The 20,238-nt window shown below is 34.8% G+C and overlaps 1 protein-coding gene across 1 annotated transcript; it reads right to left on the reverse strand.

The window, feature by feature from the left end:
• Positions 1-4,902: 4,902 nt before the first annotated feature.
• Positions 4,903-17,339, reverse strand: LOC140142864 (uncharacterized). Its single transcript, XM_072164889.1, has 13 exons — positions 17,321-17,339; positions 16,888-17,004; positions 15,147-15,299; positions 14,487-14,575; positions 13,679-13,829; positions 12,792-12,824; positions 12,391-12,423; positions 10,589-10,905; positions 9,402-9,633; positions 8,141-8,469; positions 7,236-7,377; positions 5,925-6,350; positions 4,903-5,156 (listed from the first exon to the last, which is right to left on the reverse strand). Exons 1-13 carry the CDS (start codon positions 17,337-17,339, stop codon positions 4,903-4,905), a joined length of 2,295 nt encoding a protein of 764 aa, XP_072020990.1.
• Between the last annotated feature and the right edge of the window lie 2,899 nt (positions 17,340-20,238).

A 20,238-nucleotide genomic window follows, 5' to 3' on the forward strand; every position in this document is an offset into this window, starting at 1 on the left:
AACGTTTTAAACGTTATCATGCCCTTTAAATAACCAGACATTTTAAAAACCACAAGCCAAAATATAACTTATTTAAAACATTTTTAAAACGTTTTTGTGTTTGCTGGGCTGCTTATTAGCTTTGAATACCAATTTCAGTACCAGAACATGCAAAAATACCTAAAGATACTATTCAGCATCTCATGATACTGGGCTCCCAGCCCCCAAACACCTCAAAATTCCATACCTTTGCAAAACTACACATTTGGCAACCACGCTTGTGATATCGCTAGACGATGTTTGACTTTTTTTTCCATATTCTAACAGAGTGTTAGATTTAGATGCCAAATAAAGCAAATGCGTAATACACAATAATATTTTTGGGATTAAAAGACAAAATATCTAGTACACTTAAAACTTGAAATAATATTTAAAATAACATAAAAATAAAAAGACATTTAAGAACATACTACGAATATTTAGTTTTACTTTTAAAAGCTAAACAGCAAGGGATCAAAATGCATATTAAACGTACATTTTCGACATTTGGATGCAGCCAAACAGCTCGCTCCATTCTCACATGCAAATATCTTATGAAGGCATTCACCATTATTACAAGTCACCATGTTCGACGGACAAGGCTGCTCTGTAAGAAAAAATCACATTTTTGAGTACATGCTCAATTGAAAATTGTGGAGCCCTTTGTCAATTATTGTTCCACAAGGAACAAAATAAACTAGTCTCTTTGTAATTTTCATTTGTTGGGAAAGCAAAAACTCAGATGACACCTTTATGTAACGCCTCACTTTTTTGCTTTCTTCCTTTTCCCTCCCGTCTTTCTATCTTTCTCTCTCTCGTAAACTTTCATAAAGTAAGATAAAATATATATTTAACAGCAGCTTTACATAACATTAAGGTATTAAAAGAACATAAACATTACCTATCATTTCTATGTCTCGGATTCGTATTGGCGTGGGTGACGATGAGCTGTAATCTGGGGACGGTATGTATATCATTATAATAAAGTAACATATATGCGACGTGTCATGTCAAAATCAGACACTTTTGGGCAGGTTATAAATTTTGAGTTTTTTCTTAAATATAGAGATATTTTGCTCCATAACGCTATTTTCCTCAATGAAATCGGACATTCCTAAGCGAAGATAATGAGTTCGTAAGTTATGGTAATATAAAATTGGAAATTGAGATATCGGCCTGTTGAGAGTAGGAATTACCATGAAAAATGTCTCAAAAAATACAAGATGCCAGTTATATTCCGGTCTGAAACTATCAGACAATATTTTTAACATTAATAACATCACAAATTCGCAACAAACCCAGATTGTGAAAAAAATCACACCGGGCAGATTTTTGGCTATTTCTCCATTTACGATCCTGCCCAAAAGTGTCTGCTATTGACATGACACGTCACATATGATAATGCTGAAATATAATACTAATAGATATGTATTTAATTGCGTATAACTATATATATATATAACTACATTATAATTATACGACGGGTAAAAGAAGCATAAAAGCTATTTATTTCTTCATTTTGATTAATTACGATAAGTTATTATTTTATTGTATATTGTGTAGTACATAAAAAACCTTTCGACAATTGACACCAAATTAACAATATCTTATACACGCAATAACAATATGCCAATGCCGTACGAAAACTTGGACTGAATGAAGTGGAGTTTATATTACATTATAGATCTCCTTTTAAAGATGCCTTTGGGTCAATAAGCGTTTAACAAGTACCGGGTGTCCCAAAAAAAGGTTACATGTAGATTTTTGAAAATAATCTAAGTTAATGTTAACAAATATAAATATCCTTTCCATGACGTAAATCTATGTACCATCTACTAGTACCCTGTGAATGTCAAGTTCACAACCTACGTACTTAATCCACATTCCACGCATTCCTGAGCAAGCTCTTTACCTGACATAATGCAACACGAGGTTCATTATACCACCGTCATAGCCACCGTGTATTTGGCGGGGCACATGAGTAGGCCCAGCCATAGCATGACAGATGCAGTATTTTATTCTGATAAATGAAGAATAGAACTTGTTCAGTTTTGTTTCAAGAGTTCAGTCAGAAATGTAAAAACAAACAGCAGCGATTTCAAGTCAACAAAATCCAAACAAGGCCTAAATGCAAAAGATTGTTATTCATTTCACTATGTTGATGACATGAGATACAGCGTGCAGAACTGCTTTCACCAAAAACGTGTTCTTCTCTAAAGACCACCTTCCTTTATTTGTAACCACCAAGAGTCAAGAAGTTCTAAAACTGATCTATTTTCAGTGTACAATATTTTATTTTTAAGTTTCTTTTGTTCAATAAGTTCAACAATGAAAAATAAGAGAAACATAATAGTAGGCATGTCCACTAAAAATTGAAGTACTTTTAAATTGATTCAGACCTAACTTATTGGATGGGAATTGATGAAAGAAACATTTTGGCGTTTAAATAATCTTAATCGGACGTTTCATTCCAGAGATATGGCCTTTCGAGTGTCACGGTTTTATATAGGGCTGCTAGAACATGTTAAAAGTTAAAGTCCAAAAGGAATACTAACAGAAAGTGCAACTTTAAGGTACTTTTTCTTAATGTATTTATTAACTATCTTATCTGGAACATTATATTTGCTTAATATAAAAATAAGATCATCCTGAAAATTTAATCGATTTTGTTGACATACAACAAAAACTATAAGACCTCAAAACCCATGGTTTGTTTGTTGAAACCTCAAGCATGATCATAGATGGCCGCCATGGAAAATATCTCCATAGAGGAGATGAACAATAAGTGCATTATTTCAAATGAAAAGCGGTAGTCTTAAACATTGTTCAATCTTTTAAGGTCAGCACATTTTATCTTCAAAAATTATTATATTTCATCATGGCATAAGTTTGGTAACATTAATCACTACCAATTTTGAGAAATTTGCTCCAACTCAAAGGTTGTCTTTACTACATTGAGCAATACACTGTGTGCATGGAAGCCATGATGGTCCCCGGTTTTTATACTCCCTATGAAATGGACATGGTAGTGAGAAGTGCACGGGGAAGTGCATGATTTGAGATGGGCCGCGGTAGGCTTAAACATTCTTAAATTTCTTAACATCCTACACATTTTGTCTTCATAAATAGTTAAATTTTATGAGTATGTAAGTTTGCTTGTCTGATTCACTCCAAAGTCGGAGATAATTGCGTTTGAACACCTGATGCACGGAATGGTGTCACTTCAACCTGTTGTAGTTCTCATCTCATTAAATTTTTCATTAAAAAAAGTTGATCTCTTCATGCAGGAAGGTCCTCTCTATTTACTGACCAAACAGGAAAAAGTTTGGTGAATGTTTTCTGGTGGAATCAGGAATTTCTTGAAACACCCTGATATAGGCCTACATTTGGATCAAAACAAGTATGTACGCCATTTAACATGCCTGGGATTTCTTGTATCGATCAGTTTCTCCATAGACAATACGTGTGTGAGTGCACGCACACAGTAAATGAAAAATCGTTCTAGTGGAAACTGTATTGAGAGTGGGCATCCCTAATAATAGGTGATAACTGATAAAGAAAAATCTGAAAACAAAGGTGTGCGTGTGTTCAACTATCGTTGTGCGATATTTTGATGGTTAGCCACTCTTGACACCCCTGACATCTTGCGCTCATAAGTTAAGTTGCTTTTAAGATACGAAATTGAAACTTAGTTATCAGTTACAAGAAGGATCAATAAATAATATCTTAAAAAATGACATTGTTTTGTTGTACCATCACAAAATGCGGTTCATTTTCTACATGTAACCTTTTTATGGGACACCTTGTATATAGGTGCGTACTTATATACAATGTTAACTTAATAATAATTTATAGCTAGCCAATAATTGCTAAGAAATGCTAACCTTGAGTATTTTGAGTTACAGGTTTCATGCAGATAAATTGATTAGCGTCATTGTTAGCAACACAAGGTACATCATGCCAGTGATCCGTCGAATGGAAATTTGCCATATCCATCAAAACACATGATTCAAGATTCCCGCCATCTGGTTGACGTACACCCCAACTTCTAGTTCTAATGTAACAAATCAAGTAATTTATAATGTTCAGTTTTTTAGACAGGATTATTGCGGCATGAATCAGAGAGGAGGAATGAGGGTTGAATGGAACCGTCTGTAGGTTTTTTTCAACGAGTGTTTTGTGTATTTTGGAATTGGGAAAGGCAGATACCACTGAGGCGGAGAAGCTGGTATTATAATACATTTTTGTTTTCACCAATGCCAATGTATTTTAGAGTTTTAAACTAATTTTTTTATGTTTATATTTATTTTGATTTTACTGCTCAAGCAGAATGCTACCACAATAGCACTGCGATTCTTAAATGTTCGCCATAAACAAACACGCCGGAACGGATTGGAAACAGCCAATGGTAGATACCCTTTGCAGGACCGATCGTTCCCTCCAAAGTACATAATAATCTCATAGTCCATTCTTAATGATCCCTGGACTTAAATAGCATGCGTACTGTGGTAAGAAGAACATGGGAATTTAAGTGTTTTAACACATGTTTTTCTTTTGATATGTCAGCTGCCAATTGTATGTTCCTTACGTTTTTGGGATTTGCCAATCAGTGTAACTCAAGGGTCTTCCATCGATCCATCTGCGTTCCCATCCATCAGATAAAAGCGTCAGACCTACGAGAGAAAATCATGCAACATCGTCAGTATCATCCACTTAGCCAAGTAAACAAGCGTGCCCAAAACACTTTGTTTAATTTTTGTATGGTTCGTTTTTGCTTACCGTTTATACATGTAATTTAACTTCATAAATACCTCTTTTGCCTAATATTATGTTTATACACACAAATAAACAGCCATTAAAACCAATATGAATGATTTATTTAATTTATATAACATCATCCAAACAAAATACTTGTTCACCTATGTAAACTTTAAATGGGGGCGATGCTGAGCTTGCGAGACCACCAACAACCAACGAATATATGAACTCCATATCTTCAGTATCCCGGATGCTAACGAGATGAGCGCCCTCATCGACACATTGTGATTCAGCATCATTCCATCGTAGAACAGTTGATGATGTGACGACTAGGTAGCAGTTGTCTTTGAAGAATTTCCAACCACTCGGACAAAAATGGTCTGAGAAAGACATGTTTCACTACATCATGTAAGGAACGTTTTACTCTTCAATGAAATAGGTAAATGTAATAGTTTAAAGTATATAAGGCTACGTTTAAGCTAACTAAGGTGATGCTTAAATTTAATTTCTTTGAATACTGAAAAACACAGAGATCTAGAAATTATCAAACAAAGAAATATTATCATTGCCACACAAACAAATACAATGCCTGCTTGTCGTAATGCGCACCGTTATCCCGTAAAGGAAACACTGACAAAAATAATCCCTGTTATACATTTTGGCAGTTTTGGAACACCGATAGTATAGGACCAATTTAAAAGTAATGGCTTAAGGGTACTACACCCCAATTGTGTGCCTATTTTTGCATTTTTCTTCAAAATTATAGCATGTTGGGGACAAGTAAGATATGTATATTATAGGGGCAAGGACTACAACTACTGCACTTTAAATTTTATTTCAGCGCAGACAACAGTTGTGGAGTTACAGTCAAAAAGGGGGGAAAACCAGTGTTTGATCAATAAATCAATAACTACTTGCTTTGAGTTGCTGAATTGTCAGTGCAGTAGTTGTAGTCCTTGCCCCTATAATATACATATCTTTCCTTGTCACCAATGTGCTATAATTTTTGAGAAAAATGCAAAAATAAGCACAAAATTGGCCAGGGGTGTAGTACCCCCTTAATGGACATTATGCACTCGATCATATCTCAAAATAGGGAACAGAAACAAACCAATTATATTGTTCTAATTTTTCTTATTTAAGCTGACCTGGTACTGCAGGTATTGCTGGGACCTCATCACGGCGGCCTTGTTCGTAGTCCGCAACAAATCCTGTCCCTGCTTCTTCCGCACCGGAATGAAACTTAAGAAATAAGTAGTTATAGTCACTAAGTAGCTCTGCCAGAGGGCGCTGTTCATTACAAAAGTTTCCAAGAACAGTTTCGGAATTCTGATCTGAATGTGCATTATAAATCGTAAGTGAACTTGAATCGCATTGTCCAAGAGACGGGACGTCAAAATGGCCGAATGACAGGACTATGTAAGTTCCCGCTTCTGTTGTTATATGCCACGAGCAGGTGCTCCTTTGAGAATAGGGATTTGGAAATCCAATGGAAGAAATACGGCCTTTGTCGTAAGTGCATTGCTTGGTGTAATCACACGAGGCTAAGTGATCCATCTCACATCGCCGCCTTCCTGCAGGAATAATGTCAAAGACAAGGTTATGCATTACCTTTCACTGCATCTGCTTTGCGTATTGTTAGCAGAGACTTATGTTACTTTGGAGCAGACAAATTCAAAATATTTCACTGCCTCCGACACATTATTTGGTTGCAAAGGATTAGCATTTATTTCTTAATTGCCTTACAGTAGTTGATGGGCAATTTAATTTGGATGAGGAATGACCAAATAGTGCTGAGATTGTTAAAAATGGGGGCTTGCACAAACAAATACAAATTTGACCGCACAGTACATTGTGGCCATACTAATATCATTGGATTCAGTTAAGGGGGTACTACACCCCTCGATAAATTTGTGTCTATTTTTGCATTCTTCTCAAAAACTAATAACACAGTGGTAACAAGAGTTATGTCTATTATAGGGGTAAGGAATCCAATTACTACACTGGAATTTCAGTGACCCAAGACAAGTGGTTTGTTATTTATGATAAGAAATAAGGTACCGCTTGTCTTGAGTCACTGAAAGTTCAGTGTAGTAAATGGATTCCTTGCCCCAATAATATACATAATTTTTTATTACCCGTGTGTTATTTTTTTTGGAGAAAAATGCAAAACTAGTCACAAATTTACCACAGGGGTGTAGTACCCCCTTAATTACATTCAAGAAAAATTTAACTGATGCCCAAATCAAGATCAATTAAAATCGAATGGATTCAGCTTTTGTTCAATGTGTCGATGTCGCCATTGTATAAACTTTTGAATCGATGACTGACAATAATGACAAAATTCCGTTCTCGTCAACACATAGTGCTCATGAGGCACTAACCTCTACCCTAACCATAACCAGCAACAGATTTATAGTCTTCCTGGAGTAAACTAATTAAAATAATGACATGCTCACCAGAAATGCATCCAATGGGTTCCACTCGTAAACATGGCTGATTGTGCCATGTGACCGGATGCAAATATAAGTTATCGGCCTCGATTTCTTCAGCCAGGTCATTTCTTACTAATGTTGTGCTGTCAGTGTTGCCATCAAAGATCTGTTGTTGTTTTTCGATGGAAGTAATAACATGTTGAATTTTGGTAAATTCAATGCCAATAACAATAAAATTTATTTGTAAAATAAAGATTACGAACGTTCAGTTTGAATTGCAATTTTCTTTAAATTTGTTTTAGTGCATTAAAAATATTATCTAATGAGATCGTCAGTACGACACTGATGTTGCTTTTGAGCCCTTATGAAAATGTATTATTTAATCCACCATTCGAGACGGTGCGCTGAATTTACAGTGATCAAGGCAGGGAAATTTTTTTATTTACGTCTTGAACTTGCTGTTAAAATCCATGACAAATGCGACATCACGTGACATTATTGCAGTTGACTGCACTCTTGCAATCTTCAAAAGACTATGTGCAACTTTCTCCTGTCGCCATTTTGGACTCCTAGCCCAATATAAACCCTTTGGCTCCAATTCTGGAGACATCTGGCTATGAACCATTATGTATCACCCTATCCGCGTTAGCCGATTTGTTGTACAACCAACATTTTCAAATGATCTCGTAACCTGGGTGTGTTACCACCCAATTGGACACTCTTTTATCCTAGATAGTCGAATCTGAAATTTTGTACTTCATAGAAAGAACTTTTCAAGCTTGGTATCTATTACGCATTGCGGAATTGATAATGATCCGAGTGGGTGTTAGCCCAATTTGAATAGAAATCCCTTTTTGAAGAGATAGTGCAATACTTATAGCCAGTTTGTGTGAAAATGATAAAAAGAAACACAAAAAATGAACACTTACAACACATTCTTCAGATGCGGTATCGTCAACGAACATCATCAAACTATTTTCTACAGCAAACGATACGCAATAACCTGTCACCCAGTAGTCTATGTCACCACATCCCTGAGTAACTAAAGCTCGGATAAAGTAGACATCCCCTAAATTCAATTCAAGTGTCGGGTTCGTGTCTTGTATCTCAGGAATCCACCCAGTTCCTGGAATGCCTATATCATACACTAATTTTATCTTTGCTGCATCGGCTGCAAATGTTTGATTGTAAAGGCTGGATGAACTCATTTCAACTTTGGTGATTCCCCCAGATGCTACACCGATTGCGTAGTCACAATCTAGAATAAAATTGAAATAGCCTTGACAAAATTAATTAAAGAAGATTTTACGATATGGAGAACAGATGATGCAAATACAATAACGTCGCGGAAAGAGTCAGTGGCCTTAATGTTTTATATCAATCTATAGCTAATTTACGTGTGGTATGTTATAGTCGTTGGCTGATTAAGTATCGGTTTGCCTGAAAAGGCGGTGAAATATAACACATTCTTAAAGGTACGTCTAACGTAATGTACTCGGAAACTGAAGCAATACACAAAAGGATTGCAGAAGACACTTGATTTCTCCGCATTGATAAAGTGAAAGCTACATGATAACACTCTAAATTAATAAAAATAGTAAATATTAATCATTTGGCTCAATTTGAGTATTTTTTAAGTCAATAGTGAGTTCTAATCACTCATGTTGTTGTCCTGATTCTTCTTTACTCAACATCCAGGACTTTTTATTTACAGTGAAGTGGGGTCAAATGAGCTACTAAAATAGAGACAAACAATCAATAGATTCAGCCGAGTAATTAAAATGTTTGCCTACAAAATTCCGGTTTACCTTAATTGGACTGTCTGCTATTATTTGAACACTTTATATGAAACCGAAACCAATGTTAACATGTTGGTATAAAATAAAGATTGTATGACTTATAATGATTGCTGATTGGCAACCAAATCCAATACCATTTAGCTTCCTAATGATTATTAGGCATAATATGCGATAGCGGCCGTATGATATCTCAGGGTAAGCCCCTACACATAATCGAAACACCTTTTTTATTAATCAAAACCAATGTAATTTTAGAACGTTGGTATTACAATTGAGATTGTAATGACCTATGAATGTTGATTGGCAAACAAAACTAATATATCAGCTTTATAATGATAACAATAAACGATAGCGTATGTTGGATAGTTTAGGGAAAACACCTATAATATACCTGAATCGAAGCATCCTAGAAGCTCTAGTCTTACACCAACGATTCCCCGGTCAGATTCAGGGGTGATTGGTCCTTTTGTGACTGTCTCCAGGATCCGAATAGGATAGATACGTATATGCATGGTCTTGATGTGTTGGTATAGGGATACTATCCTGCGACATGCATGAAGATTGGTAAAAACCGTGACTTCGTTATTCAGTATGTGCCTCCTTTGACACCGTACTTGGCCACACTGAAAAAATGGAAAGAAAAGTGTAATAATATTCCTGGTGTATGGACATATTCTTGTCATAGGTTAGCCCTCGAGTCGGGCACCAATCCAGAAATCAGTCAATCGAATATATGTGTACTGAGAGACAATTTAAAATGTGTTTTTGGTTGACCAGATTAATTTCAATCTTGTTCGAGCTTATGTCCTACAGTTCGGTTCCACATCTGGGTTTAAATTCAGAGCCTTCCCCTTCATCACTATTCAAACCGGGTACACAGATAATAACCACACACCACTGCATTGTACAAACCTAACACAATTCAATTATCACAACCGTCATCTCTAACTACCAGGTACAAAGTTATATTGCTCCAATTTATCTACAGATATACTCGTGCATATGTTTTTATCACCATGATCACCGAGACTGTTAAAATTTGATAGAAAAGTCTCTTCCAAATATTTTTAAGGGAGTCCCCGGCAATCACTACATTATGCCTTATAATGTAAGAAAAAAAATTAAGCACGAATCCCGTGGTTTTACTTAAAACAAACTCACAGTGACCACAAAAACGAATAAAAACATTTGTCTATCAACGCGCAATATTTAAAATTCCCGGGCGCCAAAATTGCCGAGTGCAATGACGTCCTAGTAATACAATGAAGGCTGACGACAATTGAGCACAAACAACCATTACATCGTTGCACTTACACTATTTCGGCGCGGGAATTTTGAATATCGCGTGTTAAGAGCCAAATGTTTTTATTCGTTTTTATGGTCAATATGAGTCTGTTTTAAATAAAACCATGCGATTCGTGCTTGGTAATTATTTTTCTAACATAAGGCATAATGTTGTGATTGCCGGAGACTTCCTTTAAAATATAATATAAACAAATTCTGACCACATAAAAGATCTTGAGGCATCATCTTTATAGCTTCCAATACAATGGACTGATGTAAACAATATTAGCGTACCTTTTCTTCGTTTGTATCATAAAGATACGGTTTCCAATTAACACCGTCACCACTATACATGATGTAAAAATGACGTAACCAAATCCAACCATTCTCATTGGTCCATTGCCCATCCATGACAATTCCGGATATTATAGATCGTCTGCGAAAGGAGACCTGTAACCATGGTGTGTCATCGTTATCATTTGGCGCCCAATACTTTGGGTGAAACAAACGGGCAAAACGTGGCACATAACCAACGCCCTTGTAACTTGAAGCTGATATTTGCTCATCTGTTATTATGTTCGTTGATAATCCAAGTGTCATTTCACATGATCCTAAAAATACAAAAAGACAATACTCTTCGATTTAATTATTATATAAATATAGACTTACTCCTCCCCCAGTGGGTTTGCATTATGGTTGGGACACAGTCTGTAAGAGAAGCTTTCGAATCATAACATTTTGCTCAAATCCCACATGTGAGTCAACAACTTGTGTTTGCCCAGACCTTGACTTTTAAAAGTGAGGTTCTAATCACAAAGTGCGTGTTGTGGGTGCCAGAAAAGCGCGAAAAACAAAAATAATTTACAAATATTTTTGTAACGCGTTTTTATACAAAACGAGTTAAAACGTTTTCATGACCTTTATATAACCCGATATTTATTGTTATTAAAACGTTTTTACCAAAACCAAATACACTAAATATAGCCTGTATAAAACGTTTTAAAACGTTTTGTGTTTGCTGGGATCCATTCGCGATACGGTGCACACATGTACTTACTGTTAAATTTGTGTTATTATCGACATTCAAGATAAATTTGCAATTAATACTTCTAGTGTGTTGGACATGACTTTATAACGTATCTGCGCATGTGCATTTGATATAAAAAAAAAAATGCATTTCAAATTGAATTTTATTGAAATGTTTTGAATCAAAATGTTGTTTAATCATTTTAATTGATTTTTACAAATACGATGGTTAAATATCTGTTGGGACCATACATTATGCATGAGAGCTACCACCTACGTCATTTCACAACCGATTCCTTTTAACGCTTTGCAGCAAAGGAACTTTGCTACCCGAGCTTCGAATATTCTTACCGTAAGTTCATTGTCCAGCCAAAACAAAAGCAATTGATAATTGTTATTAGTGAGGTTCTAATCACAAAGTGCGTGTTGTGGGTGCCAGAAAAGCGCGAAAAACAAAAATAATTTACAAATATTTTGTAACGCGTTTTTATACAAAACGAGTTAAAACGTTTTCATGACCTTTATATAACCCGATATTTATTGTTATTAAAACGTTTTTACCAAAACCAAATACACTAAATATAGCCTGTATAAAACGTTTTAAAACGTTTTGTGTTTGCTGGGATCCATTCGCGATACGGTGCACACATGTACTTACTGTTAAATTTGTGTTATTATCGACATTCAAGATAAATTTGCAATTAATACTTCTAGTGTGTTGGACATGACTTTATAACGTATCTGCGCATGTGCATTTGATATAGATTTAAAAAATGCATTTCAAATTGAATTTTATTGAAATGTTTTGAATCAAAATGTTGTTTAATCATTTTAATTGATTTTTACAAATACGATGGTTAAATATCTGTTGGGACCATACATTATGCATGAGAGCTACCACCTACGTCATTTCACAACCGATTCCTTTTAACGCTTTGCAGCAAAGGAACTTTGCTACCCGAGCTTCGAATATTCTTACCGTAAGTTCATTGTCCAGCCAAAACAAAAGCAATTGATAATTGTTATTAGCGGGTGAATAATATTGAATTAAATCGTGTGTTATTCATTACCTTGATTGGATTTCTGAATGTAATCACGATCCCCTGAATTACAAAAACAAACAAAAATACAATTTAGTTTTGGTTCATTGTTGTTGCATTTTAATATATATTTACCAAAAATTCCACGAATCTATAAATATTCTAATAGATATTTAACAGCGAATACCACGGATTTTATATTAGCAAGGTTACAAAGGACAATAAAGGATACAATCATAGGCTCTATTTGTTTCAAAACCCTTGGGGAATAATGATGTAAGATTTTGGTTGAATAAATCAATCATTTGAAAACATGTTGGATATGAAGACTTTTATAGTAATAAACACGCTTCAAAACTGAATATTTATTTTGGATACATCTTGAATTATGGTTGAAAAGTAAAGACCGAATCGAAACAGCAGATACATACCTTTAAGCAAAAGCTCAATTTCTTCCACACCACCTGAAAAGACATGTTATTTAATGGTACATAAAAGCATTACTTAAACAAATTTGATAATTTAAATAGGCACTCTTAAATTTTAAAGTAGATTGATAACGTTAATTGACATGCTTTTTAATATTTTAAAAATACGACCACCCTCTAATATTCAAATTTGTAACCAATGTATAATCCAACATACACGGTAATTCATCCTCAGATTAAATTGTTACCAGTTACATGTTTGACCACTTCCCCGACAGAATTCAGCTTCATAACTTTTATTTTTGTACCATACCTCTGTGGTTTTACTGCCTAGTACCACTCTCTAGAGTGGAGTCAAAACCCATGTACCACTCCCATGTTCCACTCCAGACATAACAAGTCACATGGAGATCACTTGTCCCACCCTCCAGTATAAACTTTAAAAAAACAGACCCACCCAAAGAGTGGTTTTACTCCAGACATAACATGTGACATGGGAGACTACTTGTACCATCCTCATATAAACAGGTGTGCCCAGGGAGTGGTCTTTCGTCAATCAAAATTTCCTAGTATACTTTAAGGACATAACCATGACCTCAGTATGTTTGTAAACATAGATTACTTGGCTAGAGTTTTGTCCTTATAGAGTGCTCCTTTTTGCCATGTATCATTCTGCCCTGGTACAAGTAACTTATTACGTGTAATCGCGCAGAATACATAACTCTAAGTATCATTTATTTATACATGAAAGCACTCACAGCATTTGGTCAGTCTGAATCCCGGGGTCTTAACTTAACCTTCATTTGTCTCCTTATACATGCAATAGCTTTCTTTTGGAATTGTAATCCCCAATGCAATGGATTTCTTTCCTCTTCTCCAGCCTCATTTACCTTCAATTTTCTTCTTACATACATATCCATTATCCCATATACAGGGGAAATCATTCCACTCTCCCGATTCAAAGTACAGATTAGTGCAATCCTCACCACCAGGGTCAAACAGGTCATTAGGCTCTCCAAAATTCCAATTGGTATAATCTACCTGTAATTATCAACGAACAACATACTAAACATTGTGACTTTGAGTTCCGTTTTATATTGACGGCTTCACGAATAATATAATTAATGTTTACTTTAATGGAAACTTTAAAATATTGTTTGAGTTGCTTTTTATAAAGAATTAAAGAAATATTATTTTGTTTTGCCAAACGTAACTACTGGCAATACAAGTTATCTTTTAATATTTTTGCAATTTGAAGGTAAATGGGCCAAGACATGGAATTTTGCATGTTTTCTTACAATTGTAGTCACAAAAGTCTAATCTAAGACAAGTCTAAGCATTCAAACTCTTGAGTAATTTTTTTTTTTATTATTATTTTTGATAACTGATTAGGAAAAAGATTGAAAAAATGTGTTTGCAATATACTTAAAATGCATAACTTAAAATTAGCCTTTGAACAAGTCTGTTGCCTTAATTGTCACAACATACCAAGGACGCCCTAAAAGCGCTTGTTTTTAACCCTTATTTCAAAAAATTGGCCCAATATTAAAATTTGACTTTCGTTACCAGTTAGAACTAAATAAAGGATTAGGATTTAGCTTGGTGTCATTTGGCAAAACAGGATAATATTTTTTAAACCAAAATAATTAGTAGTGTATTTTTCTAGAATAAGGGAAATCCCCGTAAGATGATACTTACAGGTGATCCGTCCAGCCAGGTGAAATTGCCTTCATCCTTCAAATCATTAAATCCTATCCACACTTGAGTACCAGCCTCACGAGCCAACACTATAACAGAGATTGGAGGTTGACATCTTGATGAGCATATACTATAATTGAGACCGAATTCAAAAGACTAGTTTGCGTATGACGTCCTGTCAACCAGACCAAAAATGTCGTACTGCACAGGTCAGCAACCAATCATGCCGCGCCTTTGCACTGACGTTAGATGCAAACTAGTCTTTTTTAATTCGGTTTCCAATTATATTGGAAAAATTAACTTTGAAATAGTAGGGGGAAATTAAATACCTGTGTCTTTTCTACAGATAAATGGCATTATACTGGAAAATCCAGAGGGGTCCATCTTAGCTTAACATTCAGGTATGTATAGAGTTTATATCAAAAATGTCAATTTAACCCAAAATACAGTATCTTCTAAAATATCCATAATACACTCTGTTTTCAATTATCATTATCGCATATTATATTACCAAATTCAATACAGTTGAAAACAAGCAATGAAACACAAAACAGTTGCCCAAGTAATATTTTTGTTTCTTAATAATCAAACGCCCTTATAGAGCCGAGTTCACACTAAATTTCCCTTAAGCATACATGTACAAGTTGAAAAAAATCTTACTTCTATGAAAAAACAGTTCTTCTTCGCTGTGAACACTAGTTAGAGTTATTCCCATTTCCTCGCACGCCGTAGTAGCTGTAGCATAGTCAACCTTATCTGAGTTGAGAAAATACAGATAACCTCCCCAAACGAACCACGTTTGAGGACAACCACCTAAAATAGTAAATTTTAAAAATAGTAAAGATAGATATCCATTACACAATTGCAAAAAGTAGAATTTTTTGTTATAAAATATAAAATAAAACTAATTCCCCATATGCCACATTACACTATATTCCGCCAGAACAGTTTACCAATGTTATCACATTTACGTTATTACACACAAGGGGAAAATTACAGTCATAATACCCAACTTCCAAAGTTGTTTTAGTATCCAGCTTTTAGCACCCGTAAGCAAGTTTGATTACATTTGTGGTATTATTTGCTTCAAAGCTGTAGCTATAGTTATTACTGCCGTTATTCGCTGTAGAACCTAGCAAACACAAAAATGTTGTTAGAATGTTTTAAACATGTTATATTTTGGGTTTGGGTTTAGATAAAAAATGTTTTAATAACATTAAATGTTGGGTTATATAAAGGTCATGGAAACGTTTTAAAACGTTTTGTATGAAAGCTTTAACTACAACAATATTTCAAAATGTTTTCAAAATGTTATCGTAATTTTGTTTTTGCAAAAAAATTTTGCCAAATATTTTGTCAACACTTAAGCCATAATGTGTGATTTGCTTCACAGCGACGCCCTCAATTTTGCTCGGATTTCTACTTTTTACATAATTATAATGCCCAGTGGTGTACTAAAATACCATGTAAAAGACTAAGCCTGAAGTGCTTTAATAACAGTAAAATTAAACTTTTTATATTAAAACCGGGTCGGTTTCAGTGTTCACGATCGACTGCTTGCTACAATCTCCCGTGGATGTCAGCTTATATGTGTACATACGTCGAGCGCGATGCTCCGTGCAATATACATGTTACGATCGGCAAGTGAACGTAGTACACGCACTGTAGGCGCTGGAATGAAATTTTCTTCGTCATATCTCATTTGTTTGGCTCGAAATTAAAAGTGGATAATGTGATTAGTGAAAACAAACATTTAAATAGGAATCTATTTTTTATGCAAATCACATATTATTGCTTTAAATAACATGATGTTAGAATATTTGCAGTGGGTTATCAACAAATGTTTTTGAATGTTATAAAAACGTTTTCTGGCAACCTTTTCTAATCTTTTGCGAATGATTTCGAAAAAGTTTTGTGTTTGCTGGGAAGTGATGATGTAACAGGATTAACTACCATAGCAATAGGTTAAAACAATATTTGAATATATCGCCCTTCACTACAAGCACTTTGCACTCATCACCTGTGTATAATTTTTATGTACAATCATAGATCATATAATGCCGCTCTTTTCAAAGATACTAATCTAAGTGATCAACATGATAAGAATATTCTATAGAATTGCGATCTAGGTCTTTATCCCTGTTCTTTGACATCTATAGTTCAGAGCACAGGTACCGCGTGAACGTACCAATGCAGGGCGATATATTCAAAAAATGTTTTAACCTACTGCTATGGTAGTTAATTCTGTTACGTCATCACTTCTACGGCGAATAGATACTACATATAATATCTCAGGCAACAGCGGATATATCAAATGCAAACACATGTCAACTTACACAAAGATGAGGGTGCAATACATGTGGAATAGTGCATGATAGGGTAAAATTAAAAGTTCATATACCACAAAATCGTTCATCTGACCCGTATGGACATTGCTCTATTCCATCACACACCTGGTCACCATGGATACAGACTTCATTGTGACACTCAAAGGACGAATTCCCGCAAAGAAATTCACCTGTATGGTAAATAAACAAAATAAACAAATATTATATTTCAAAATATCATAATATATGGGAAAATACACAGCTAAGGTATAAAATTCATTATACGAATAGAAAGTACATAAGATCCATTTAATGTATAGCACCCTTTTAAAACATACTGGTGAATCCAGGTGGTCCAGCAACTCCTTCATTGAATGTATAAAGACAAGGGGAAAGAGCAACGATACGAAAAGACAAGAGCAAGGGGTTGAGAAGAGGAATTACTTCGTCATTTCAAAACAGCGATGTATGACCCTCCTATTCAGTTATCAAATCGCTTTTACATACCCCACGTACTGTTGGCCATGGTTATTTGATTTTGTGGTGTGTTTTTTTTTAAACAAAACTCATTATTCTCAATTCTTCAAATTATCGTCTTTTTCTGCTTCTTGTGGTAGTTTTTTTTAATTATATAACATAACTGACAATTGAGGGCCATATTGATGTATATCGTTCCTTTTTCGGATGTTAACGTGGCAGTATACAAGTGTCTATCCCTTGTAAATACGCAAACAAGATTTGAGATAAATAACGCCATCGGTGTTCACATTTAGTTAATAATGAATCTATTTCTACATGCATCAACCAAACATATTACAATGCTCGGCAATATGTGACGTGTCATGTCAAAAGGAGACACTTTTGGGCAGGTTATCAATTTTGAGGTTTTTACATATCTTAAATATAGAGATATTTTGCTCCACAACGCCGTTTTCCCCAATGAAATCGGACATTCCTAAGCGAAGATATTGAGTTCACAAGTTATGGTTTTAGAAAGTTGGAAATTGAGATATCAGCATTTAAAAATATTATTAACAATGTTGAGAGTAGGAATTACCTTGAAAAATGTCTCAAAAGATACAAGATGCCAGTTATATTCCGGTCTGAAACTCTCAGACAATATTTTTAACAGTAATAATATCACAAATTCGCAACAAACCCAAATTGTGAAAAAATCGCCCCCTGGCAGATTTTTTGGCTATTTCTCCATTCACAATCCTGCCCAAAAGTGTCTCCTTTTGACATGACACGTCACATATAGGCATATCTGCGGAGAAATGTGCTTTATAATTTTACTACATAACAGTGGCAAAACCTTTCTACGGAGGGGATAACATCTGAGACAGCAATATCACCTTTTAAGATCTTAAAGGGAGTCTCCGGCAATCATAAAATTATGCCTTATATATGTTAGAAAATAATTATCAAGCACAAATCACATGGTTTTATTTAAAACAAACTTCTTTTTAGTGTTGGTGGGAAAAGATTTTTTTTTGCTCATGTAGTGGAGAAGTTTATTTTTTCAAAACTTCCTAGCCCCCCCCCCTTGAAGTCTAATGGTGCGTCCCTTACTTGTGCTCATTTGTCATCAGCCTTCATTGTATTACTGGGACGTCATTGCACTCAACAATTTCGGCGCCTGGGAATCGTGCTTGATAATTATTTTTCTTACATATAAGGCATAATGTTGTGATTACCGGAGACCTCCTTTAATATTCAGCATTAAAACAGGATTATTGCTTTAATCACTTTGCTATCAAAAGTAATAATTGCAGGTATGAAATCAAACTTTCTGTTCCTATGTGTACCAAGCTAGAATTGGTACTATATTTTGAAATATCGCACAACTTTGCTACTGTATAAACATGATAAAAATTGTTTTAGACACGCCCTTTGACATACCTGAAAGTTACTTTTCAATCAATTAAGATCATTTAGTTCATTACAATGGCGACTTTCATCGGTGCATATTACCTGTGGAGTTTGCTGGTGTTTGCATTATTGTCTGGTTCTTACGGTGAGTGATTGTATTTGCCGAAATTTGCGTGAGTTTATTACTTCTTGATTTAAAATGTACTCTGTCCTCTCATCAGAAATAAATTTTTAAATTAACTTCGGTACTGAGTATGTGTAATAATAAACATCTCAAAAAAAGTAACTAACCCCCCTTAAAAAATGACCATTATTCAAAAACGGGCTATTGTATTACAAATCTGTAAAATGCGTTGGAAGCAGAATTTATTTTTGCGCATTTTGACACCTCATTTGATACTATAGCCCAGAAAACAATAAAACACCGGTCAATTTAATGTAGAGAGGTCCAAATTTGAAAGTTGCACTTACATACAATACAAAAACACTCAGATATCATTACACAGATTTCCTTCCATTATACTGATTACAAAATCAATACAATTTACTGCAACATTCAAATCATGGGTTACATTTATTTAAATGTACGCTGTGACGTCAATATTTAGCCAATTGCTACAAATGAGGTGTCAAAATGTGCGGAAATAAATTCTGCTTCCAAAGCATTTACAAATTTGTAATACAATCGCCCGTTTTTGAATAATGGTCATTTTTAAGGGAGGTTAGTTACTTTTTTTTTAGATGTTTATAACAAAACACCAACATAACGAGGACTTCGTCCTTGAAAATACGATCCTGGAAAATATTTGGGACGCTTTAGTACCATGCATTAAAACCGACTTTCTGTCACCCAGTACAATATGGATTGGTGACATTTTATCAGCCGCGTTGGTGGGGGTGGGGGAGGATAATAGCTTCAATATTCAAGAGTTAAAGCTATTGTGCACAATGTTGTTTGAAAACACCATGTAAAATGTACGTGAATGGATGGCGTGGAAAACAAAGACCATGATGCAGTCATTAATATTGCCCCAACACATTTTCAGGATTGTAGAAACGTAATTCCCGCGTAAGTAAATTTTGTGATAAAAAGTTCCCTTTAAACAGGCAGGAGTCTTGCATACATTTAAGATTATATGGTACCTATATTTATGTGAAGATTTCGATAAATGTTGGTCAACTTTAGCAGTAGATTTCTAAAAAAAATCAAATTGTGTTATCTTGAAACCAGTAAAAAGTGTTTCTCAAAAATGGTGTGTATAAGGTATACATTGGGGGAACACAAGCGAGAGGTAGATGTTTACAGACCTTGCTTGGTAAAACCAATAATCTATTGCTAGTGTTTTATACGAGGTTTTCAACAGACAATTTAGCCAACAAATCTCTTTGATATATTGAACAGAGGTTTTTTTGAAACTGTCACAGTGCTGTACCTACTGCCTACTCCCTATTCCTGAAAAATACAGCACTAATTTTTTTGGGATAAAAAAAATATTATCCTGTTTTGCCAAATGAAACATAGCTAAATCCTAATCCTTTAGTTAGTCCTAACT

Source organism: Amphiura filiformis, chromosome 2, assembly GCF_039555335.1.
Source record: "Amphiura filiformis chromosome 2, Afil_fr2py, whole genome shotgun sequence".
Taxonomy (NCBI): Eukaryota; Metazoa; Echinodermata; class Ophiuroidea; order Amphilepidida; family Amphiuridae; genus Amphiura; species Amphiura filiformis.